The sequence below is a fragment of the Marmota monax genome, unplaced genomic scaffold (assembly GCF_021218885.2).
Source record: "Marmota monax isolate L192 unplaced genomic scaffold, Marmota_monax_Labrador192_F-V1.1 WCK01_AAM20220418_F8-fsc00148, whole genome shotgun sequence".
Classification (NCBI taxonomy): Eukaryota; Metazoa; Chordata; class Mammalia; order Rodentia; family Sciuridae; genus Marmota; species Marmota monax.
This window is the reverse complement of record NW_026693034.1, coordinates 1,646,876-1,671,885: the sequence shown is the minus strand read 5'-3', so window position 1 is coordinate 1,671,885 and position 25,010 is coordinate 1,646,876. Positions and strand designations below refer to the sequence as shown.

At 41.8% G+C, this 25,010-nt stretch overlaps 1 protein-coding gene across 2 annotated transcripts in view; it reads left to right on the top strand.

Moving 5' to 3' along the window:
- Nucleotides 1-25,010, top strand: part of Lmtk2 (lemur tyrosine kinase 2) — a 90,007-nt gene that overhangs the window by 49,258 nt on the left and 15,739 nt on the right. For both annotated transcript variants that reach the window (XM_046453684.2, XM_046453683.2), the window contains exons 7-10: nt 7,039-7,172; nt 18,605-18,689; nt 19,918-20,039; nt 23,150-23,299. In XM_046453684.2, coding sequence (XP_046309640.1) covers nt 7,039-7,172; nt 18,605-18,689; nt 19,918-20,039; nt 23,150-23,299 — 491 coding nt within the window. The remainder of the gene's footprint in view (nt 1-7,038; nt 7,173-18,604; nt 18,690-19,917; nt 20,040-23,149; nt 23,300-25,010) is intronic.

Below are 25,010 nucleotides of genomic sequence, written 5' to 3'. Positions count from 1 at the left end.
ATATTCCTAGTCCCTGGCCTGGCCCAATTCTGGTGCCTCTCAGGGGCCTTTTCACTCCAATGCCTGGCAGTTACTTGGGCAGCACGTCCTGGTCCTCTGTGATAGGCAGCCCTGACTGTTGTGGCCAGGCCTTTCCTATCTACCCTTCTACTTGCCTCATGCCCACCCTGCATCTGCTCCTTGGTTCTTCCTCCACCAGCTTCCTGTGGCCACCCTCCCCTCCTGTCATTGCCGTGACAGCTTGTCACTGCTCACAGCACCTTTGTGCAGCCCAGAGCAGGAGCACAGGGTGGAGGCGCCGTGGAAGTGGTTGTCTTGGCATGTGGCTTCCCTTGTGCTCCTGAGCACTGTGGCTGTCCTGTGAGACTTGGACATGGCTTGGCTGGATGGTGTGCTGTGGCCTGCAAAATGCTTATCAGGTTTTGAAGGTTTAGTACAAAAGAGAAAGTTAAAATTTCATTGTTCTTTTTTGTTGCTGTTGTTGTTGTTGTTTGTTTTGTTTTGTTTTGGACTTGGGATTGAATACAGGGCCTCACATGTGCTGGCAAGTGCTCTGCCATCCAGCTAGGTCCCCAGCCCTTTTCTTTTCTCCTTTCCCTTTCTTTCCTGGTACTGGCAATAGAACCTAGGGGAGCTGTGCCGCTGAGCTTCCCAGGCTTGCCTTAAACTTGAGATCCTTCTGTCTGCTTCAGTCTCTAAGTCGCTGAGATTATAGGCATGTGCCATCATGGCTGGCCCAACTTCAGTAATTTTAAAATGTTGATTACATGTAAAAATATTATATTGGATTTATTGGGTCAAGTACAGTATATTACTGAAGTTACATTTATCTGCTTTTTATTTCCTTATGACTTTGGTATTGCCACTGTAATTTAAAATTGTATATCTGCTTGCATTGTGTTTCTGTGGAATGGCACTAATAATGTGAACGATCTCTGGAGAAACACCCTCTGAGATGCAGGTGACAACTTTTGAGTTTTAGAATAATTTAGAACCCCGGGCTGGGGATATAGCTCAATTGGTAGAGTGCTTGCCTCGCATGTACAAGGCCTTGAGTTCAGTCCCCAGCAACACACACACACACACATATACACAGAATACTTTAGACCTCCATTTCTTTTTTTTTGGGGGGGGGGGTGCTAGGGATTGGATACAGGGGCATTAAACCACTGAGCCACACCCCCCCACACCACCTTTTTTTAAACCCAGTGCCTCACACATGCTAGGCAAGTGCTCTCCTGCTGAGCTGTTTAGGACCTCACTAAGTCACTGAGGCTGACTTTAAACTCTCAGTCCTCCTGCCTCAGCCTCCTGAGCTATTGGGATTACAGGTGTGCACCACTGTGCCCAGCTCAGACCCCCTGTTCTTGATGTAAAATATATTGTATTGCCATATGAAGACATAACTTTAAACATAATCAGATTGTATTTGCTTAAAGAATAAAATAGTATTTTCCCAACTTAGTTGTCTTGTAAAGTTTAATACACAGAGTAATGAAGTAATAAAAAAAAAGCTCAATAAAAGTTTGAAATCAGATTTATTTCTAAATTTATCATTGTGAGACTTCAATTAAAATGCTGGGATGGAACTGCTTTGAGGAAATGGTTGTCACCTCTTGCTCTGGGGGTTGTCATTTGAACTTCTCCGAGGCCTTCCTCCTTCTTCCCACTTAATAAGCAGATATTCTTGAAGGTACTGTGTGCCTGTACCTTTTTGTTGCTGTTGTTCTATTTAGTTGTTCATGACAGCAGAATGCATTTCAATTCATTATACGCAAATGGAGCATAGTTTTTCATTTCTCTGGTTATACACAGTATACAGTCATGTGTACCTAGGGTAATGATGCTGTTCTTTAGTTTCAGAACACAGTAGGAAACTGGCCAGAACCCAGCTGTGTCCACGTTATTTCTAGTGAGAGGGATAGGCAAATAAACAGAATGTCAGGGAATACCCAGGGTACCTCATGACTTTGGGCTGCCCAAGTGGGAGCAGGGTCCTCTCTGGCTGTCATGGGAATGCCTTCACGTGGGGTATGCTTTAGGTCAGCATGACAGTGTGGCCTTGTGAAGTAGTCTGGTTCAGAGTTTACTTTGAAAATAGGTGCAGGACCTAATAATGGTGGGTTGAAGGTGGGGGTCTCATGGCAAAGACGACTCACAAATGACATCTTTTACTTAATTGTGATCTGCTGGAAAAGAGTTCAGCAAATTGTCAGTTTTGTGCTGCAGGTGTCCGGCTTGAGATGCCTCTCAGCCACGCAGGGAGGGAACACACAAGCCTGGAGATGAGGAGCTGGGCCAGAAATGTATGGCCTCTGATGCCATGGGTGGATAAAATCACACAGAAATGTCCATGGCCCTGAGGACTGCAAGCTGGGCCCCAGGGCATGTGGTACTTCCAAGTGCCTGAGAGGAGGAAGTAAAAGGTACCGGGAAGGAAGGGCTTTGACATGGGAGAAACTCAGGAAAGGTTGTCCCAAAGCAGGTGACATTTGGAGATGGAAGGAAGGGGCCCCTGCTTTGTTATGCTGGTGTTTGGAGGTGGCATCATTTGGGGGCAGAGGGTGGCAGTGGTTGAACGTGTGTTTGGGGCACTCAGGAGATGGGAGCTGCCGGGAGATGAAGCCAGAGCAGCCCAGGCCTGCGAGAAGTCTGTCAGGAAGAGTGGAGTGGGAGGGGGCAAGAGGAAGACAAGTTGGTTCTTCTGTTGGTTTGCCTGAGAGGTGTTGAGCAATAGAGCTGAGACATGATGGATTTAGGAGGACACTCAGTTAAGAAGGCACAAGGATAATAATCCATGGTGACCAAGGAGGTGATGGGTTAGGGTTGCAGCTGTGGGAGTTGTATGAGAGGTGTGGCCTCTGGATGGAGACCGGCAGGGCTCAGTGAGGTTTCATTTCTTGAACAGGATATTAGGCATGGCTCTGTTATTCTTTCTTCTTCTTCTTCTTTTTTAAATTAGTAACTTTATTAAATCTCAGTCCTTGACCTCATGTCTTTTTTGTTTTTAAATATTTTTTAGTTGTAGATGGACACAGTACCTTTATTTATTTATCAATATGTGGTGCTAAGGATCAAACCCAGTGCCTCACACATGCTAGGTGAGCGCTCTACCACTGAGCCCCAGCCCCAGCCCTCTTTCTTCTTTTCATTAAATTTGTATTGAAATGTCATAAGTTCTCCCTAAAAATCATTTTAAACTTTTGATGATAATTTCTCATTTATAAAGACATTTACTTGTTGAATTTTTATATTGTATTAAAATCAATTCATTGCTCTCATTGTCCTACAGGATGAATGGATGGATAGATAGATAAATAGATAGATAGATGGATGGATGAGACAAACCAAACCCTGCTGGTCTTTTGTGTTAGAATTTAGGAGGAGCTCATCCCTAGAAGCCCTTCCAGTTGCTTGTTCTATCAGTTCTTAATGTAGCCCTTTGCTGCCACCTAGTGTTAGAGTTTTCTTTTGGAGTTTTTTTGCAGGGGTGGTGAGGAAGGAGCTTTTTAAAACCTGAATAAAGGAAATTCAATTTAATTCCAAATGCATTGCTGTTCTTGGTGACTTTTTTTTTTCTTTAAATAATAGACAAGGGCTGGGGTTGTGGCTCAGAAGTAGAGCGCTCGCCTAGCACATATGAGGCCCTGGGTTCGATCCTCAGCACCACATATAAATGAATAAAATAAAGGTATTGTGTCCAACTACAACTAAAAAATAAATATTAAAATATAATAACAATAATAATAGACAAGGGGGCTGGGGTGGTGGTTCAGTGGTAGAGTGCTTGCCTAGCACGGGTGAGGCACTGGTTTCGGTTCTAGCACCACATAAAAATAAACAAAAATAAAGTTCTATCAGCAACTAAAATAAATAGATAAATAAATAATAGACAAAAGTAATAATCCATGTCTTCTTATCAAGTACCATTACAATACAGATAAAACAAACCAGATACCTAAATATATAGATGTCTGGTTCTGATAGAGTGGATTAATATAAAATCTATATAATGATTAAAACTTTTATGCTGTTGTTTTTTTTTTTTTCTTTTAAACTATGGTGCCAGGAGAGCTCTGAGGCGACCCCTCTAGAACATGAAACAAACCCTGATCCCATATAATCCATCGTAAGTCTCACCCATGAGGAGCAGTAATCTGGCTGGGTTGAGGAGCCCCTGATTTTTGATGTTAATTCCTTATTCCCTGGTCAAAGATATTTTGGCCTAGACTGTGGTAACCTTCTCTATTTTTAAGTAAAATCTTTTTATCATGTTCAGTCATCTACATTTGGAAAGTAGGATATGATATTTGGAGAGAAGACAGTTAAAGAACAATGAGTGGCAATGAATCTACTTTAGATAACCTTGAAAAATAGCTTCATAGCCAGAGGGACTTGTGACACTATTTGCCAGCAGCTACTCCTTGTTTTGGGAATTGGCCAGACATAGTACAGCATAATCATACTTTCATGTGAGAGTCGTTTTTTCCTTTAATGGCTGTTGCTGCCTCAAAAGGGTTAGGCAAAAGAATTTAAGTTGCCATTTCTTGTTGGTAATATTGGTAGACTCATGATGTGTTTCGTGTTTACTTTCTAGATGGGCTACCTTATAAGAATCCCATTACAGCCAGACACAATGGTGCACACCAGTAATCCCAGCTGCTTGGGAGGCTGAGGCAGAAGGATCTAAAGTTCAAAGCCAGTCTCAGCAACTTGGCAAGGCCCTAAGCAACTTAATGAGACTCTTTCTCAAAATATAAAATAAAAAGGGCTGGGGATGTGGCTCAGTTGTTGAGCAACCTGGGTTCCATACCTGGTACCAGGAAAAAAGAAAAAAAAAAGAAGAAGAATCCCATTAGACTGCAGGTCTGGAGTTGTTTGCTGGGATTTTTCTGAGTTAATTTGTTATGTGGATCTTCCACTATCCCCCTGCCTCCCACTGCTGAACAGAGCCTAGACATAGATTTTTTTAAAGGAAAAATAAAAGAATGTCTATTTCTTTGGAGTAGTGCAGTTGGGAACAAAAGGAAAAAATGACTTGTTTGGAGAGAAATCTGAGGGGGAGAGCGCTGCTGGCTGCTGTGCAGGTGGTGCCGGTGGAGGGTGCCCTGAGCCCACAAATGGATATGTGGGACTTTAACTTATTTCATGTTCATTTCTGTAAAACAAATTGATTTAATCTGCATACTAATTTAATTCACTTGCTATGTAGAATTCTCTTGACTAGTTGGTAAACGGAAAAGTAGAAGCACAGTCTAGCCATTTATTAGCACTGCAGCCTTGAGCAAATTTCTTAAGCCTCAGTTCCATACTGGAAAATGTGTGCAGTTGTAAGGAGAGTGTGCCGCGGGTAACCAGCGCAAAAACCCTACCGGGTGCTTGGCACAGTGCTTAAAGGCCCAGGTGGTAGTGAATGTCAATATCAATATTATCATTTGTGCAAATATCACTGAAACTAAGAGTGGAAACAAAGGCAGAGTCTTGGCATGGACCAAGAAGTTACATTAGAAAGTATTTAGTATTAAATATGGACAAATGTTGATAAAGGAATATTGTGTTTTTAAGTTTTACCCTGGGAGGAGTTTATAAGTTGTAAGAAATGTACACTTTAATTGGTCAAGGAAAACATCCATCCTCAGGAATCTTTTCTTGATTCCAATTAAAAAAAAAACAAAAAAAAACCAAAGGCTACTGGCTTGCTTTCCAGATTTTACTAACTAATCGTAAAAAGTTTTAATTTGGAATTTAGAATTAAATCACATCAGTAAGTATTTAATTATGTTATATACTTCCCAAGCCAGCATGGTGGCACACACCTGTAATTCCAGCTACTCAGGAGGCTAAGGCAAGAGGACTGCGAGTTCAAGGCCAGCCTTGGAAACTTAGCAAGATCCTGTCTCAATGGGCTGGGGCTGTAGCTCAGTGGCAGAGTGCATGCCTAGCATGTGTGAGGCACTGGGTTCGATCCTCAGCACCACATATTTTTTTTATAAACAAATAAAATAAAGGTACTCTGTCCATCTAGAACTACCCAAAACTTTTTTAAATCCTATCTTTTGGGGAGCAGTATCCCCAAAAAAGTGTGCTCCCCAAAAAGATAGACTTACCCATCCCCCAACGTGCAGTCGTGAAGTAAAGATGGGGGACCTTTGGGGCTGGGGTGGTGGCTCAGTGGTAGAGTGCTCACCTAGCATGCATGAGACACTGGGTTCAATCCTTGGTGCCACATAAAAAAACAAACTAATGTATCCACCTAAAACTAACGATAAATAAATAAATATTTAAAAAAAAAAAAAAAAAGATGGGGGACCTAGGGCAGTCACACAGAATAGCCAGAAACTCCAATATCTCATGTGTGTCAGATGTCTGACTGGGTTTGTTCCGTTTCCTGCCCAGGCTGCTGTCCTCTGAATAGGCTTATTAGCTTGGTGAGTATTAGGAGTGACTGGAATGCCCTTCCTCACAGTGTTCTCTGGGCAGCACAGGGCCCTAGGGAAGGAAGCTGGGGGAGACCTGCATAGTGTCTCCTCGCTGAGCAGGCTTCCCCTTCTCTCCCCATCTTCATCTCCTTCTCTCCTCTATTGCTCACTGGTGCTTTGGAGGTGGCCACGGAGCCTTCATAATGAAGGGCTCACTGACCACCTATCTCCTAGTCAGGCAGTTCAAATGACGCCCTTTCTTTCATCCTCCACATCACCTCTTGGTTCTCTGAAAATTTCTAGACTTCTGCACTGCACTTAGTTTACATTTTGCATAATTACAAATTTATATTTTACATACTGTCTTGTTTTATATGTTTATATATAAAAAAATCTTAGACTGGCCTTAAGAGCATAACAATGTCCTATACTTTTAAAAATGCTGGGATATAAGTACTTTTTTAATTCAAAATTTCTTTAGTTGCAGATTCTTTATTAAGTGCAAACCAAAGTAGCTCTTGGTAAGTGATCTTGATAATGAGTGGCCGCTAAGGCATATGTCCGGAGGCTAGTTTGTTTGATGATCCACTTTGACACTTACATGCACTGTTTTTTGCAGGGCGATCTAAAAGCTTACCTGCGCAATGAGCAAGAGCACGTGCGGGGGGACTCACAGACCATGCTGCTGCAGAGGATGGCCTGCGAGATCGCTGCGGGGCTGGCGGCCATGCACAAGCTGCATTTCCTGCACAGGTGGGTGTGGCTGGGCACAGGTGCCTCATGCATCTCTACTGTTGTGTCCATAGAGGCTATGCAGTTTGTGAAAAGGCACTAAGGAACCTTTAGGAGCACAGGTTGTGGAGTGAATCCTTGGCTTAAACAAATAGAAGTAGTTCTTCCCAGTGTCCAGGTAAAGGTTGAGTTGGGTTTCATTTAAACCAATACTAGTGAATTAAAACGTCTTAATACAGCTTAAGATCTAGAAATTATTTCCAGAATTTCAAAGAGTTAAAAAGCGTACATGCCGCAGAGTAGGGAGTAAACAGGCCCAGTCTCCCTGGTGACATCCTGCTTGCTGTGTTTTTTTCATGTCACCTCTAGGCATCTGATTGTACTACTAGACACTGTGTCCTGGTTCACACCCCAGCGCAAGGCCAGCAGCATCTTTTCATAGAAGGTCACAGCATTGGCTTCTGGCCAGCTAAACAGTTGGCTTGCAGGTGCCAGCTCAGAAGCAAGGGTGTCAAGGGCTTGGATCTGGGGGCCTGTCCTCGTGTCCAGGGTAGAGGTGGTCACAAGCGGTTTGGGCAGTGCAATGATCCAGGTAGTATTTCTGTTGAAATCTTTCAAGGACTGCATGAAATAACCTCTGCACTTTGTATTTTGTTCAGGTCATTGTTGGTGGTTTTCATAATGAAAACAGCCAAGGGTTTTGAGTTCTATATCACATGGACTCTGTTCGGTGAACCCCAAAAGAGATTTCTACTTATTATCTTCCAGGCTTTTGACCTCAGATTTATGTTTAAAAGACAATTTAATTTCTTAGATATCTGGGGAAACCAGGATGATCTCATTAGTTGGCTGACTAAATCATGTAGCTCTTAATAACCCAAAGACCTGAAAGGGAATACCTGTGTCTTGACTTGAGGGAGGTGTCTGTGAAGTATTGTATTAAAAAAAAAAAAAAAAAAAAACCAGATTGCAGATTAATACATTCATAGTATGACTATAACTTTTTAAAGTAAGACCTGGTTGCATTTGTTAGGAGTGTGTGGACAGGCTTAGAAAAGTTCCCCGCTTCATAGTGGGGAAAAAACGGAAGCTAATCTTTTTCCTACACATCTGCATGTTATTTGACTTGCAGTAATGAACAAGTCGTTCTGATAAAGTGTTCTTAAAAGACCTAAAAGGTTATGGGTTTCTTCAGGCCCAAGGTAGAATTCCTTACATAGAACTTAAAATGTAAATACCTGTTCATGTGATAATGGAGAAATCCTGTATTTAGTCTTTGAATCTTTTATAACATGTTAATATCTAGCATGATTTTTATTGTTAATCTTTTGTCAAATACAGATGATTATTGCCTAACACTTGCCTTAGGGATTTTTTAAATTTTGGAGAAGATAACATTTAGAAATCAGAATTGGGGCTGGGGATGTGGCTCAAGTGGTAGCACACTCACCTGGCATGCGCGGGGCACTGGGTTCGATCCTCAACACCACATAAAAGTAAAAAAATAAAGATAGTGTGTACACCTAAAACTAAAAAATAAATATTTTTAAAAAAATCAGAATCAGCAGCTTAAAGTTACCAAAGACAGCTAGAAATTGTGTTTATAAAGCCCAAGTACCTTTCACTAGTATATTTTAAAAATTAGCCAAGGTGTCAGTGTAAATCGTATTGTCTTGTGAGTTTCCTTGAGTTAAAGTTTTACCTAATTTAGAATTTGTGGACTTTAAAAACAAAGATGATAAATTAAATCACATGATTTGGGCTTTATTCAAATACAAACAAAAACTCAAGGTAAAGAAAAAAGAAAATCCTTGAAAGCATTGACAGATTTTTCAAACATCATTGCAGATGTTTTAAAAGTAGCCCTTATTTTATGTAAAAGTTTGTGTGGGTCAGGATTTTATGTTTTAAGTTATTTTTTTGTGTGAGTAGCCTATTGTATGGTGTATTTAAAGTTGGGATTTAGAATATTTATTGGTTGAGTTGCTGTGTTGATTGGGTTGAAGTAGAGCAGCCCACCTGTCCAATCCAGGGTTGTCACTCATTGGGAACTGGTTAAGTTTTGTTTCTCTGTAATGTTTGAGAAGAGCCTTATGGCTGGGTTCCAGGCAGCCTGTGTTTCTGAGTGGCCCACCCCAACGGTAGCCTAGAATCCAAGACCACCGTCTTCTGCCTGTGTCCTCTTCCTGAGTAGTAAGATGCCATCAGGTCACTGCAGTAGGCTTAGTGGGAAGTCTCCATCAGGGGACATTGCCCTTGTGCTGGCTCTGGTAACCGGAGGCCTTGAGGAGGTAGGTCCTGGGTGATGTCAGTACACCGAAGAGCTTCTTCAGACTATGTCTTGTTCTAAAGTTCAAGGTACTTTTTGCTAAGAACACTGAGGTCACTAAGTTTTCCATCCACCAGAGTGTAAGGTAATCAAGCATTATAGGGGCACAGTAAATAAGCCCTTGGTAGCCCAATGAGTTGGCACACACCAGGAATCCCAGTGACTCAGGAGGCTGAGGCAGAAGGATCCCAAGTTTGAGTCCATCCTCAGCAACTTGGCAAGACTCTATCTCAAAATAAAAGGGCTGGGAATGTAGCTTAGTGGTAGAGCACCCCGGGTTAAGTTCCTAGTACTGGGGAAAAAAGACCCTTAGTTAAGTGTCTTTTTATGTGTTTTTGTTGTTGTTGTTGTTGTTCGTTTGTTTATTTTAATTGATTGTACCCTGTGTGTCCTTATTGGTAATGCTTACTTTGTCACCAATCAGGGAGCTCTACCTCTGGTCTGGCTATTTTTTTATTTTGTTTAAGAATTTTTTTTTAGTTGTAGATGGAGACAATGTTTTTATTTTATTTATTTATTTATTTATTTATTTATTTATTTTGTGTGTGTGTGGTGCTGAGAGCAAACCTAGTGTCTCAACATGTGCTAGGCAAGTGCTCTACCTCTGAGCCGCAACCCCATCCCTGGTCTGGCTGCTTTTTAATCCAGTTATTAGGGGTTTTCCTTAATTTGTGTGTCAAATCTTAAAAATTCCTTTTAATATTTACTGTTGTCAAGATGGGTCTTGAAGGAAAAAATACATACATGGCAATATGTGTTTGTTTGCTTTTAATTCATTTAAGTTCAAATTAAAGCTACAGACAGTGCCTGGCATACACTGGTGTTAAATGAGAAGAAGAACTAGAACTCCAACAACACTTTGCTTTCCTGATGGAAACAAGGACTCCCCTTCAGGCTGTGCAGTTCTAATGTCGTGGACACCTGTGATGCTCTGTGAGGGGGCATGGGCAAGGGGCAGGCAGGCCAGGCCTCTGTCTTCACTAGTGGACTGATAATGCCAATGCCAAATTCTCCAGATTGATGTAGAGTAATGAAGTCATGGAGCGCTTGGTGTTATGTCCAGCCTGATGACACACTCGGGAAAGAAGTGGGAGAGGAGATGATGATGGCCATGATGATAATGAAGACAATTAGGGGTGGGCCTAGTTTCCTTTTGGAGTTTTAATTTTCTTGCTTTTTTGGATTAGTAAGGTAAAGACACATAAACTTCCTAGGATAAGTATTCACTGATTGCACTTACATAGTCTACAAAGTTCAAGTATAGAGAAGGTGAGAGATAGGGAAATGTATTTAAAATCAAAGCTACATTCTCAGCTAATGCTCCAGCAGGAGAGTTAAAACATAGCCATGTTTGGCAGGATGATTACTACATAAAACAGTCTGTGAATACTTATTTGATTATTCTCAGAAATAACCCTGTGAGCCATGAGGATGGTGCAGCTATTAACCCCTTTTACAGAGCAGAATACTGAGGCTCAGAGTGGTTAACTGTTTCTCTGTGTCAGCCACTATTGCAAGGAGCAGTTTGAACCCAGGCACAAACACCATGTGTGCTCATTTATGCCAACGAAATGAATATGGTCTGGGGTAATCCAGGTAGGTTTTCAGAAGGAGGTGGCATTTTAGTGATCCTAAATGAGCGTAAATTAGAGGATGGGGAGATTAGGAAGCTGCTGGAGAATGCAGTAGTGAGAGGACATGTGTTAGGGGAGGAACTGAAGGAAAGGGAGTTGAGGGAGCTCTCAGTAGTCTAGTTTAACTGGCATAGAAGGTACACAGCAGCAGCGGGGGAAGAGAACCGAGGGGCAGCCGGAAACCAGAGCACAGACACCACCAAGACAAGGTCTCTGGACTCAGTCTGTAAGGGATGGGAGGGTACGTCTCCAATGAATGTGTCTGTCTGCATGTGCATACGTGATCACTTGCAGTGCAGTTTGGAGTGGTTCGGTGAGAGAAGACAGTACTGACTCAAAAGCCAAATAGAAATTTGTAGGTGGTGGCTGTCCATGGATGCTTTTAATTTTACTTCCTACATAAAAAAAAATGTGTTGGAGGCCAGAGACTGTTTTCTCTCTCATCATGTATTTCATATAGAAATGAGGAAAGGAACCAGTTTAAATTAGTTTAAACCCAGGGGGAAATGGAAGACACGGCTGCACTGAAAAGGTGATTAAAGAGCTTTCTTTAAAAAGGTGCCTGTTCCAGAGGGTGCATGGTTGACTTCCAGCTAACCTTGAGCGAAGAGAAGACTGTTGTATTCAGCCACAAAGAAGATGGAAATTTCTATCACACATTTGATAAATCCATCATGATTTTAACAAAGGGTGGTACAACTGGGCACAATGGCACATGCCCTAATCCCAGCCGCTCAGGAAACTGAGGCAGGAGGATCATGAGTTCAAAGCCAGCCTCAGCAACAGCAAGGTGTTAAGCAACTCAGTGAAATCCTGTCTCTTAATAAAATACAAAATAGGATCGGGTTGAGTGGTTGAGTGCCTCTGAGTTCAATCCCCAGTACAAAAAAAAAAAAAAGGTAGTGTTAAAAAAAAAATTATAGTCATTTTTTGTTAATGAATGTAGATACATACTAACAAGTTGTATCCAGCAACAGGTGAATAAAACAGGTACAACTTCTAGGCATATGGAATATCTGTGTAATTTATCACATTGGCAAGATCAAAGAAAAGAAATACATCAGTATCATTTAGTTCAGCAGCCATTCCATATTTTAATCTCTAATAGGAAAAATGAAAAATAATTTATGTAGCATAAGAACTGTTTATAAAACTCAAAAGCAAATATTCTAAATGGCAAAATAAAGCCTTTTCAATTAAATTACAAAGACAGAGATGCCCACTGTTTCCAATAATTTTCAATCTTTCTTTGAAGGTACTAGTGAATACAAACATGAGCAAGAAAATCATCAGTTTAAAAATAGTAGTTAAAGCTGGGTGTGGTGGCTCACACCTATACTCCCAGCAGCTGGGGAGACTGAGGCAGGAGGATCATGAGTTCAAAGCCAGCCTCAGCAAATGCAAAGCACTAAACAACCCAGTGAGACCTTGTCTCTAAATAAAATACAAAATAGCGCTGGGGATATGGCTCAGTAGTCGAGTGTCCCTGAGTTTAATCCCTGGTACCAAAAAAAAAAAAAAGAAAAGAAAAAAAAATAGTAGTTAAGATTTATTGAATGATTTCCAGTTAACAGCTGTTTTTCTCTGTACTAGGTGTAAATACACAGAAATAAGGGTGGAAAAAACTATTCTATGCATGATAATGCCAGAAATGTAAACTATGGGAACAAATTATGTGAGAAAGACACAGAACTTAAAAAAAAGAGAGAGAGAAAGATGCAGAACTATATGAAGCAGACTGTGAACTCTTATTGAAGCATATAAAACATGGGCAGATGGAAAGTTGTGTCATGATTTATGGTGGGAAGACAACAAAAAGATGTCAGTTAATTCAAAAAATTCCAGTTAGACTCCTAACAGGGTTTTCATGTTTGGCAGGGGGGATTTGGCTGAAATTATCATTAGCTTCGCATAGAAGAATAAGTGGTGTCTTAAGGAGCCATAAATATGAAAAAGAAAGGATCATGAGGGAAGAAGGGAGAGCCTACTTTACTAAATATCAGCATATACAGTAGGCCATTATAATAAAATCATGGTTTGGGCAGAGAAATGCACTAATAGTGCATGATACATATAGAAAGGGAATGAATGTATGGTTGGGCCGAGTGGGTGCACACCTGTAATCCCAGCAACTTGGGAGGCTGAGGCAGAAGGATTGCAAGTTCAAAACCAGCCTCAGCATCATAGTGAGGCCCCAAGACCCTGTCTCAAAACAGAAAAATTGGAGTGATAGCACCCCTAGGTTCAATTCTTAGTACCAGAAAAAAGGGAAAGAAAAAAAAAGAAGAAAGAAAGGAAGAAAGTGAATAATCAACAAAAGTGATATTTGAAGTCAGTGTTAAAAAGGGTGGCTATTTATTAAATGATGGCACAAGCCGTTATTGGGGAAATGGACCACCACATTATCCCATATATGAAGATACAACTCAAAGAATTGTGTTCCCAACAGAATTCTGAAAGATTATATGTATCACATAGGTGTGAGTGAGATCTTCTGAATTAAGATGGGAAACCTAAGAGTTATGAAATAAAAGGTGCATATAGTTGACTATAAAATTAAAACAATTTGTACAACAACAGATAACCATAAATAAAACCAACAGGCAATAGAGTTGGGAAGATGGATCTGCAGTGCAGATAGCAGCTCAAGGGCTACTATACCTAAGACTGAGCAACTAAAGGACTAGCTGCATCTGTTGCTGGTAGGCAGATGAAAAAAGAGTTTTTGTTTTGTGTTACATGTATATTATTACATTTTTTGAAAAGCCATGGGGCAATATCTATATAATTAAAAATACATATTCCCTTTAATTCCACGCCTAGACTATCCCATAGAAAATGGGATAGCACTAAAACTTCAAAATATGTGTTAGAAATAACTATTGCAGCATTATTTAAAGGGGTTATAAACAGAACAAAAGGAAAACTAAGTGTTCACGGAGGAACAAGAATAAATGTCTGCATTGTGGATTATTATACAGCTATTATAAAGAAAGATTTAGAATTGCTAGACTGGTCAACTTAGGAATTTTCATGTTATAAGAAGATGTAGATTAGTAGGCATAAAATTGTGTTTCTGTAAGGCAAATGCTCCTTAATCCCGTTTGTGTATCTATGTATGTGTGCATGCGTGTTATGTATAAAAATAGGGAAATATAAAGAGTCAGGTGAAGTGATGCGTGCCTATAACCCCCAGTGAGATTGAGACAGGAGGCTCAAAGTTGCCAGCCTGGGCAACTTAGCAAGACCTGACTCAAAATAAAACGAAAAAGCTTGGGATATAACTCACAGGTACAGTGCCCTGGGTTCCATCCCTATTACCAAAAAATATCTATTTGGGTGGTGGAGTGGTTTGCATATGCCAATTGGTTTTTTTTTTTTTTTTCCTTCTTTCAGCAGTTTATTCAGGCCTTGATTCAAGTATCATCTTCTAGTGACCCCCATGCCAATTTGTTAATACAAGGTACATGGAAGGGATGGAGAAAGGCATTGTTTTAAAAAAGATTATACTTCAGGAAGATGCAGAAAGAGCCTAGCATCTCCACTACCCAGTAGTGCAGAATGTGTGTGTGTGTGCATAAGAGGATCCTGAAGGCAGAGCTGTAGATGAGGGAGCTATGTTGGTGTGTTCTGGGAGGAGAAGCATACCACAGGCTCAGCATGTGCAACACCAAGGCAAGCATTGTCAGATGGTGGCCAGCTACTCATCTTGAGTCATACCCAAATGCTCTGTTGTCCTAGGTGAGCCCGGGCACCCTGGGAGAATCAACATTCTGGGATCTGTGGTAAATACGCTAGCTGCCTTTTTTAACCAGTAGTTTGAGCACTGATTAAAATGTGCACACATAAAATGTGCCGGCTCTCTTTGATCCTGGTCTGATGCAGCTTCTAGTCTAGACTTGGATTTGGGGAGGTTGTCTGATAGTTGTTTTGGTAAATGGAATTGCATTTTGTTTGGCATCTCACCCCTTCACTTGCGAACCTGTCTGGTTATGGTGCAGGTCCTGGGTGTGAGAGTCTGAACCCTACTTGTTAGACAGACACAGTCTCTGCCCCTGCCCCCCAGCTTACTGCCTTTTATTTTAAGGAGCCTCCAAGTGATACTTTTTTGGGGGGGAGATGATTACTAGGGATTAAACCCAGGGGTGCTTTACCACCGAGCTATATCCCTAGTCCTTTTTATTTTTCATTTTAAGACAGGGTCTCACTGAGTTGCTGAGGCTAGCCTATAATTTGGGATCCTCCTGCCTCAGCCTCCTGAGTCTCTGGGATTGCAGGAGTGGCCACTGCACCCATCTAGGAGCTCAGGTGGTTCTGGCACACACTGCAGTGCGAGAGCTACCCCTCTGAAAAGTGCATAGACTTGTCTCGGAAGGTGGCCACTTGGCAGCTTAGGTTGGTCTTGGTCTTAGATGTTGTGGAGCAGCTTCTCCTGTTCCCTCCCTCAAGTTCAGCCTCTTAGCAGCCTCCAGCCACTCCTGTGTCCACCAGGAGGCTTCGCTTTCTAGGCTCCATCTCTGAGCCAGAGTGTGCTGGGTGTCCCTGAGCAAAGTGAGGGAGTATGGAGCCCACCCTTCTCTGGCGTTAAACCCTTAGATGGGCTGTTGTCCAGTACCTGAAAACTGCTTCCTTATGTATTGTGTCCAGTTTTGCAGTTGTGTATAGGGGCCAACAAGCCAGAGCCAGTTGAGACCTATATAGATCTGGATGTCCAATGTGCACCTACCAACCCTGGAGAAAACCTGCATTGGGGGCCTTATCTTATTTTGTCACCTGCCCTCAAAACCTGGCTGGCAGTGGTGTGCCCGTTCCAGCCATAGGCACTTTCCTCGGGGTCTGGTCAGAATTTCCCACTCTGGGTACCCAGAGTCTAGCGGCTGCCTGATTAGGCAGTAAGCACTGGGTAAATGTAGCTTTGCTCACCTAGTGGGGATTGACCTGGTCAATCTCTCGAGGATCCAAAGCTCCAGGAAGGTCTCTTTTGCCTCCCCCAGAATCCCCTTGATTTAGTCTTCTGCTGGCACCTCTGCGTCCCATCTTAGAGCAGTGCATGGAGGCTCTTAAGACCTGAGCCTTGTTTGGGGCTCTGGGGCGGATGGTGTGGGGAGCTGAGATACACCTCTCTTCAGCCTCACTAGCATAAGCCTTCTTGCTTAATCCTCATGAGATTATTTTTTCCTACAAATTTATTTATTTATCCTGTTTACCTGAAAGTATTGTTAAGATTAAATAAGGTAATGTATGTTAAGGTTCTAGAAGAATATTTAGTAAACATTAGGCTTCCTATTGTTACTCCCTTTATGAAGAATTCCAGTTACCCTGGGTCACGTATGCACAGGTGACGCATGTTGTTTTGGAAACAGTTCCTGCTACGTTTTGCATTGGAGACTGTCTCCCAAAATGGGTCTGCAGACCCAGGGCAGGTCTGTAGTTGCAGGAGTTAAAAACCAGTGGCAGTACTTCATATGAAACGGCTGGAAACCTTTTGTCCTGAAGCTTCCTGCCTCCTGCTCAAGACTTTCCTGTTCCCTTTATAGGGCCTTAAGACCCATGCAGTTGGTCGTTGTCAGCTGAGCCAGTGCAAGTGCTGCCAAATGGAGTTACCAGTCAGAGCCTTCTGAGAGCCGTTCAGGGCTGGGACTCCAGTAGTCTCGTCACTAGACCTGTTTTTCAACTTGAGGGAGAATATACTGGCTGTGTGTTTGTATTTCCTGACAGGAGCAGCCATTGACGTCAGGGTCCCCCTGCTGTGGCACCTGCTGTTTTTCTGTTCTGTAGCCTTGCACATTATTGAACTTTAGGGAGTATGTATTGTTACCAGTTTTGAACCAAGTCATAAGCATTTTCAAGATAGCCATGTTCATTTTTATTTTGCCCCTTAACGACCTTGTGAGTTAGCCATTTCCAGCACCCCAGTTGTCCTGTGAGAAAACCAAGTCTGCTACACAGCGTCACATGGTTCTGGAAGAGTGCGGCAGCACGTGAGGGACTCTTCCTGCTGTGCCAAGCTGCAGGCAGCGCTGGGGTGGAGGTGGGGAGCAGCAGGCCTGTTTCTTCCCATTGCCTCTGGGTTTCAGGTAAAGGAAAGCATTCCTCTCTGCCCTGGGAATGTCAGCTGGGCTGCATTCAAATCTTATAGTGTCTTTTAGAGTAAGAGCCAGAGGCCGCTGCCTGTGTGATTGATTGGTCATCTTGTCTGACCTTCATGCTTGCTATTACCTGAGACCTACACTGAACATCTGTCAGGAGAGACAGGAGAATGGGGTGGGGGGCACAGTCATCCTGTGGCCCTGGAGGTGTCTGAATGGCCCTGAGCTCTGAAGTGACCCCATCTATAGGGGACACCCACACCTCTGTTGGGGTGCGGGTGTCCAGATTTTACTCCTTGTCTTGGAGATTTGGGGAAGGTTTAGTGGGATCAGGTTGGAGGGACCCTTAAAGGTGTTGGTTAGTAGTGCTCGGCAACTAGCCTTCCGTTCTGTTGTCACAGCCCACAGTGCTGTCCCATTGCCATTGTTGGTCCCACAGATAAAGCTTAACTTCTGCATTTTCAGTTTTCTGCCTTCAAATGGCATGCTGCTCCTTCTTCCCTCCCTCCCTGCCCATACATACGTATGTCTATGTCTGTATATATACATATATCTGTAGATACAGTCATACATGTATGAGTGTGTATAGATATTTTCTAAGGTCTAAAGCCAAAAATCCAGAAAATTTAACCTGATGTCTGTGAGGGAAGTTCCTTTAGAAAAAGTAATTTTTACTTGTCAAAGTATGTTTTTGAAAATTAGCTTATTCTAAAAATAAATTATATAAGTGTATTATTTTATTTTTAACAGTTTTTAGTTGTTGATGGACTTTTATTTTTATTTATTTGTATGTGGTGCTGAGAACCCAGTGCCTCACGCATGCTAGGCAAGCACGCTACCGCTGAGCCACCACCCCAGCCCTAAGTGTATTATTTTAAATAGGTCTTGAAAGTATGTTCTTTATTCCCGTGTAGAGAGGTAGAGTTCAGAATAGATGAGAGAGTGATTTGGAAAGGGCCTCATACGAAATGTTTGCATAACGAGGGGGGAATGAAATATTTTTAATAATGTAGATTATTTCTGGGTGCTTAAAGTGGTAACTTTATTAATCTTTATAATGAGCAGACTTACTAGATTCAATACAGGTATAAAAAATTTTCTTCAGGGAATTCAGCTATTTTAGAATTCTCTTTTGGTCTCATTTAAAACACTAGGGAATAAGCCATAAATGTGGTTTCAGTGCAGAACATGGTACAGAGGTGATTAGGAAGTTAGTCTTACCAGTCATAGTTAGTTACTGGCCACATATGTGACCTCTCCACTAAGTGATTAGAAATATGGTATGTAGTCCTACTCTGATTTCTAAAGAAAACCTTTTGTCCATTGGTGATTTTTTTGAGTATCATTATCCTGGTTTTTGATTCTCCTTGTTTTTGTGTCCACTGTACTTTCTGTTTGCAGTGACTTAGCCCTGCGGAATTGCTTCCTAACCTCGGACTTAAACGTGAAAGTGGGAGATTATGGAATAGGATTCAGCAGATACAAGGTAAGCCCTGTGTTAAATGTTGCCTCCTTGCTCTCAGCTCTTGGAAGAGTGGGTGAGAGTCTTGGTTGTGGTGCGTCTCTGGAGTGGGGTGTGTTCTGCTCATCATAATGGGAGTATCGCTGCCAGTGTGTGATTGGTCTACAGCACTGTCTGTGCCCAAGGTTCTGTGACAACTTTCCAAATACTTTGTTTAAAAAGAGTTATGCTGCTCATAATTGATATATAGTCTGATATGAAACAGATTTTAAAATGAACATGTAAGCAACAGTTATGACTTACATAACAGAATGCACATGTCAAATAGATACTTCTCCATTACACAAATCAGTAAAATTTTGGCTCAAATTCAGCAACCTTGGGTTTTGATTTTTATACACTACCATAAACATATCCCTGAAGAAAATAGCAAATAGGTAGCTGAGAGTTTCATTTAGTGTGTGTATATGTGTGTGTGTGTGTGTGTGTGTAGCCCAGCCGATTGAGGTTGTCCCAGCTCCATGCTGTCAGGAGACCCCGCCTGTGCCACTTGACCTTTACTTTCCAAGCAGCAACATGAGGATAATACCTACTCAGTCTTAACGGGGTTTATGTGTGGAATGGAGTGGTAATGTTTGCAGAATGAGTTATGCAAATATAAGTTGGTTATTTGTCACAATTTTCGTAGTGACTGTGATGTCTCGAGTGCTTCCTGTATACCATGCACTGTGAAGTAGTTGTGAGCATTGCCATGTAGTCACAAAGGTCGGTAGGTAGGTTTGTGTGATCCCCATTTTAAAAATAAGGAGAAAGCCTTCTCACATTGCTACTTTCTGAGAACCACATCACGGTAACTGGCAGAATGAGGACACGCAACCATTTGTCGGGCTTTGAGGCCCAAGCTCTTGCTCATTAATGGCACATTCCCTTGAGTGTGGAAGCCCAGCCTGTGGGGAAAGGAGCTCTGTTCAGGGTCCGTGTTGCTGCAGGAGACACGATGTTCCTTCCTTTTCTAGGAAGGGAGATGGAGGTGAGCATTCATGACTCAGAAACCAGCTCAGGAAGCCTGGGAGGCTTCAGAGAAACTCCTCTCCCTTCCCTCCACTCCCAATGTCTTTCTTCTTGCCCACTTCTATTCTGATAATGTTTTGAGCTGGGTATGAGTTTTCTGAGAATGTCCTGGAATTAAATCATTGAGCTCATGAACAGGTATAATTCTTTTGAAAACTCTGTATGCTTTCTAACAACACAGGAGGATTATATCGAGACAGATGATAAAAAAGTTTTCCCTCTGCGATGGACTGCTCCAGAATTAGTAACCAGCTTTCAAGACAGACTGCTGACTGCAGAGCAGACTAAGTACAGTAATATCTGGTATGTATCTGTTTTACCACTTCTTAGGCTTTTTTAAACAAGGACCCATTTCCTCCTCTTTAAGTGTGACAGTATTTGTTTAAAATGGAGAAAACAAAGAGTACCTGGTGGTGTAGAAAAGGCAACTCAGTGACATCATAGCAATTATCACAATTGTGACAATATAATTAGCTTTTCCAGTACTGCCTCTCTTACCCATTTTCCTCCATGACAGCAGGAACCAAGTCTGTTTTATATTCTGTGCCCTACCACAGGGCCTGGTATATAGTAAATGTTGAATGAATATTTGTTGTAAAAACCCAAAGGCATTGGACTATCATGTAATATGTGATTTTAATTTATTTTTGCAGTACCAGGGATTGCATCTACGGGTATTCTACCACTGAGCTACACTGCAAGCCCTATATTTTTTGAGACAGGGTCTTATTAAGGGCCTTACTAAGTTGCTGAAGCTGGTTTTGACTTGGCGATCCTCCTGGCTTAGCCTCCCAAGTTGCTGGGATTACAGGAGTGCACCACCATACCCAGCTGGTCCTACTGGTTCTTGTTGGTACCTTGTTTCCTCTGGGGCTTTTTTATGGTGATGATCCTTAGAAATCTAGAATGAAGCATATTCCTCTAGAGAGGACCTGTGTTTGCTTCTGCTGGGCACCTGGGTGTTCTGCCATGTACAGGGTGCTGCCAGCCAGGGCTTTCCATATATAGCTTGAGGTTTTTTAGATCACTCAGATGATGTGAATTTAGGCTGCACGTCTAGATAAAGGTGAGCTCTGTGGTTACTCTTAGCTCCCACTCCTTACACACACACATTTATTCTCTTCCTCTCCTTCCCTCATTGCCTTGGCAGCTTGCCTTGTAGAGACAAGGTTATTTCTGCCATGAGGAAGTCACTCTTTAAGACCCTATACATTGGGCAGGCTCAGGGCTTTGACCTGTTTACCATTGTCACTCCATCACATCTCAGGAACTACAAACAGAAACCTAGAGCTTCAATAGATGCCCCAAGGCAAAGGTGATCTTCTGTTCTACTTAGTTCTTTAAGTTCTACATTTTGTCCTGGTAATTTCTACATTCTTATGCACCTGTGCCTTTAAAAAGATGCTTTTTATGCTTCATCCAGGTTTTTACTGCCCTTAGCAGGATGATTTACCTGAAAACATAGCCAACATTTCCTAAGACAGACCTGGCCCTAGTTCATGCCAGGGTGACCAGGAAAGACTTCATGCAGAGATGGGGGCGGGGCTACAGGACTTCTTTCTTCTTAGAAAAATGCAAGTTGCTCCTACTAAGAAGCTGGGAAGCTGTGCGTCATGGCTGCTGACAAATAGGGGGTGGTTGTGGCCTGAAAGGGATTTGGTTTAGAATGGGCCTTTTTAGGAGACGGAAGGGAGGTAAGTTAGGAATCTGGGGAAATTGAGACAGGTAGACAGATTTGGCCAAGGTCAAACCAGGCTTGGTGGTAATAAACTCATTTTTCATTAATCATACAAAGCCTGTTTGGTTTTAGTATTTCATGTGAATTCTTATTTTCTTTTGGGGGGCCAGGGGGTACCGGGGATTGAACTCAGGGACATTCAACCACTGAGCCACATCCCCAGCCCTATTTTGTTATTTTTTTAAAAAGCATTTGTTGTAGTCGTAGATGGACACCATACCTTTATTTTATTTATTTTTATGAGGTGCTGAGGAGTGAACTCAGTGCCTCACACATGCTAGGCAAACACACTACCAGCTGAGCTACAACCCCCCTACACACACACACACACCCCACATTTTGTATTTTATTTAGAGAAAGGGTCTTACTGAGTTGCTTGGCACCTCACTTTTGCCAAGGCTGGCTTTGAACTCACGATCCTCCTGCCTCAGCCTTTTGAGCTGTTGGGATTACAGAGTTGTGCCACCACACCCGGCTGAATTCTTATTTTCTTTTTCTTTTTTTTTTTTTTTTTTTTTAATATTTTTAGTTTTCGGAGGACACAACATCTTGTATGTGGTGCTGAGGATCGAACCCAGGCCGCACGCATGCCAGGCGAGCGCGCTACCGCTTGAGCCACATCCCCAGCCCTGAATTCTTATTTTCTTCAATTAAATTGTAAACTCTCTAAAGTCACTAACAGTGTCCTAAAATTCTTTTGTACAAAAAGAATGGTCATCTACCCCTAACATGTGCCAAAGAAGAGAAAGTACTTCTTGCCTTCTGGGTTGTATCAGGAGGTTCAGATCATTTTGTTTCCATTGATAGAGATGATTTCTCAACTAAGATACTCAGTATGCTGATTTAAATTTAAAGTTTATTGCACACATTAAATAATCTATTTACTCAATACAGTTTGTTAGTCAAACTGTCTGAGGCTGGGCTTGTAACTCAGTGGTAGAGCGCTCGCCTAGCACTTGCAAGGTGCTGGGTTTGATCCTCAGCATCACATAAAAATAAATAAATAAAATAAAGGTATTGTGTCCAACTACAACTAAAATGTACATATTTTTTTGTACTGGGTGTAGGGGATGATATTTTCTGGTGTTCACAGCTGTCGTGAATATGGAATTTTTTTCCTACCCCAGAATTCAGTTATTTATTTAGTCTACAACCATTTTGTAGATCTCTTAAGCATTCTTTTTTTTTTTTTTTTAGTTGTATATGGACTTAATGCCTTTATTTGTTTTTATGTGGTGCTAGGATCAAACCCAGTGCCTCACACTTACAAGGCAATTGCTCTACCACTGAGCCACAACTCCAGCCCACTCTTAAAACATCCTAATGGTCTTTCAACTAATTTCTTGGGTTTTTAAAGTTAACACTCATATTACCTCACCTCTATCTCTGTTATCTTCTTCATATTTTTTTGGCATTCGATAAAACTTCTAGAGTAGAAATGCCTAAATGTGAGAAGACAGTCTTGTCCTCCTCGTTTTAATGAAAATGCCTCTCTTTTTGCTATTACTTGTGGATGTGGATTATTGTTTTGAGAGTTTATAATGTTAATTATCTTATTATTATTAACCTCTTCAGTATATACCTTGTCCTTAAAAACTGCTGTCTATTCAAATAAAAATGTGGGTGTTAAAATTTTGACATTTAAAGGGAGAAAGCCATGTTCTTCTTCCCGCAGGTCACTGGGTGTGACCCTTTGGGAGCTTTTTGATAATGCTGCCCAGCCATATGCAAACCTTTCCAACCTGGACGTCCTCAATCAAGTCATTAGAGAGAGAGAGACGAAACTCCCGAAGCCCCAGCTGGAGCAGCCTTATTCTGATAGATGGTTGGTAACTTCACGTTCTTTGTTATCTTTGAAAGGCAAGGAAATCGTGCTTCCACTGGTGCTAGTTCATGTTTCCTATTTTCAAACAGTAGGTCTTAAGAAAAGCACTCATTTGTACATTATCCATGACTAAGTTTTCAGTTAACATGTCTTTCTTAAATTTTTGTGGTACCATGTATTGAACCCAGGGTACTTAACTACTGTGCCACATCTCCAGCTCTTTTTAATATTTTATTTAGAGACAGGGTCTTGCTGAGTTGCTCAGGGACTCACTAAGTTACTGAGGCCAGCTTTGCACTCTCCTGCCTCAGCCTCCCCAGCTGCTGGGATTACTGGCTTGCAACACCCCATCCAGCTCTTTCTTAAAAACATTCAAAAAATGTTTACAACAAGCAGGAACTTAAGTTTTACATACAATTAAAAAAAAAAAAAAACTGCCTGAACTAATTAAAGAAACCAGTAGTATGGGAGCTTTCCATTGGAATTGTTTTAAAATGAAGCTGTTTAGGGCATAGTGGCACCTGCCTGTAATCTCAGGAAACTCAGCCAGATCCTGTCTCATAAGTAAAATAAAAAGGGTCAGGCATGTAGCTCGGTGGAAGAGTGCTTTCTTAGCAAGCACAAGACCCTGGGTTCCATGTCCCATCCCTAGTACTGCTAAAAAAAAAAAAAAAATTAAAAATTAAAAGGTGAAACTGTTTATATGTGATGATTAACAGGAGAAAACATAGATCACATGAAAGGACAGTGTTCAGATTGGCAGGGGAGACTGATTCATATATGTATATTGACATTTTCAATATAAATTACTTTTACTTTTTATCACTTTTGTGGGTGTGTGGTGCTGGGGATGGAACCCATAGAGTCACACTTGCTAGGCAACCACCTGTTGCTAAGCTGCATCCCCAGTCCTACGAATTTACTTTCTATGAGAGACTTTGGATCTGTTCTGCTCCATTTCCAATTAGGACCAGGTTCACCTTCCTTCAGACCAGTCTACACCGCAGTCTGCCCACCTGGTGATGCCTCGAAAGCTGGGCTTCCCTGTGTTGGGGCACTGCTCAGCTCCCCAATTTCTAGAGCTGTTTCATCCAGAACACTCTGACGTGTACTCTGTAAACCCAATCCTGTGAGGCGGTCTGTCCCCCCCGCTGCTTATGGCTGCAGGTTAAGATGTCAGCCATACTTAGCCAACCCCCTTTGAAGACCTAGCCCCTGGTTGCTTTCTCTACCTTCCGCTCTTTTCATGATCACAGAAAGCCATGGGCCAGAAACTGTTGTTATCCAGGAAATACACATTAGTTACAACAGCATTTGTCTGTGAATTCTCACAGAATAAAATGAATAAAAGTATAAGATAAATACATTCCCCACTTAACATGGGCCAGGCCTGTTGGTGCACACCTGTAATCCCAGCAACATGGGAGGCTGGGGCAGGAGGATTGCAAGTTTGAAGCCAGACTGGACAACTTCACTGGATCCTCATCTCAAAATTTAAAAAAAAGAAGACTAGGGATGTAGCTCAGTGGTAAAGCACCTTTGGGTTCGATCCCCAGTACTTAAAAAAAAAAAAAAGGAAAACATAGAAGAACAGTTTCTAAATTCAGTGGCTGAGTCATTGCAAAACCACTAGAAGAACAAATGACTAGCAAATGAACTATAGTTGGATACCATGGAGTGCCCCAAAACCAAAAAATGAGTGGGTCAGATG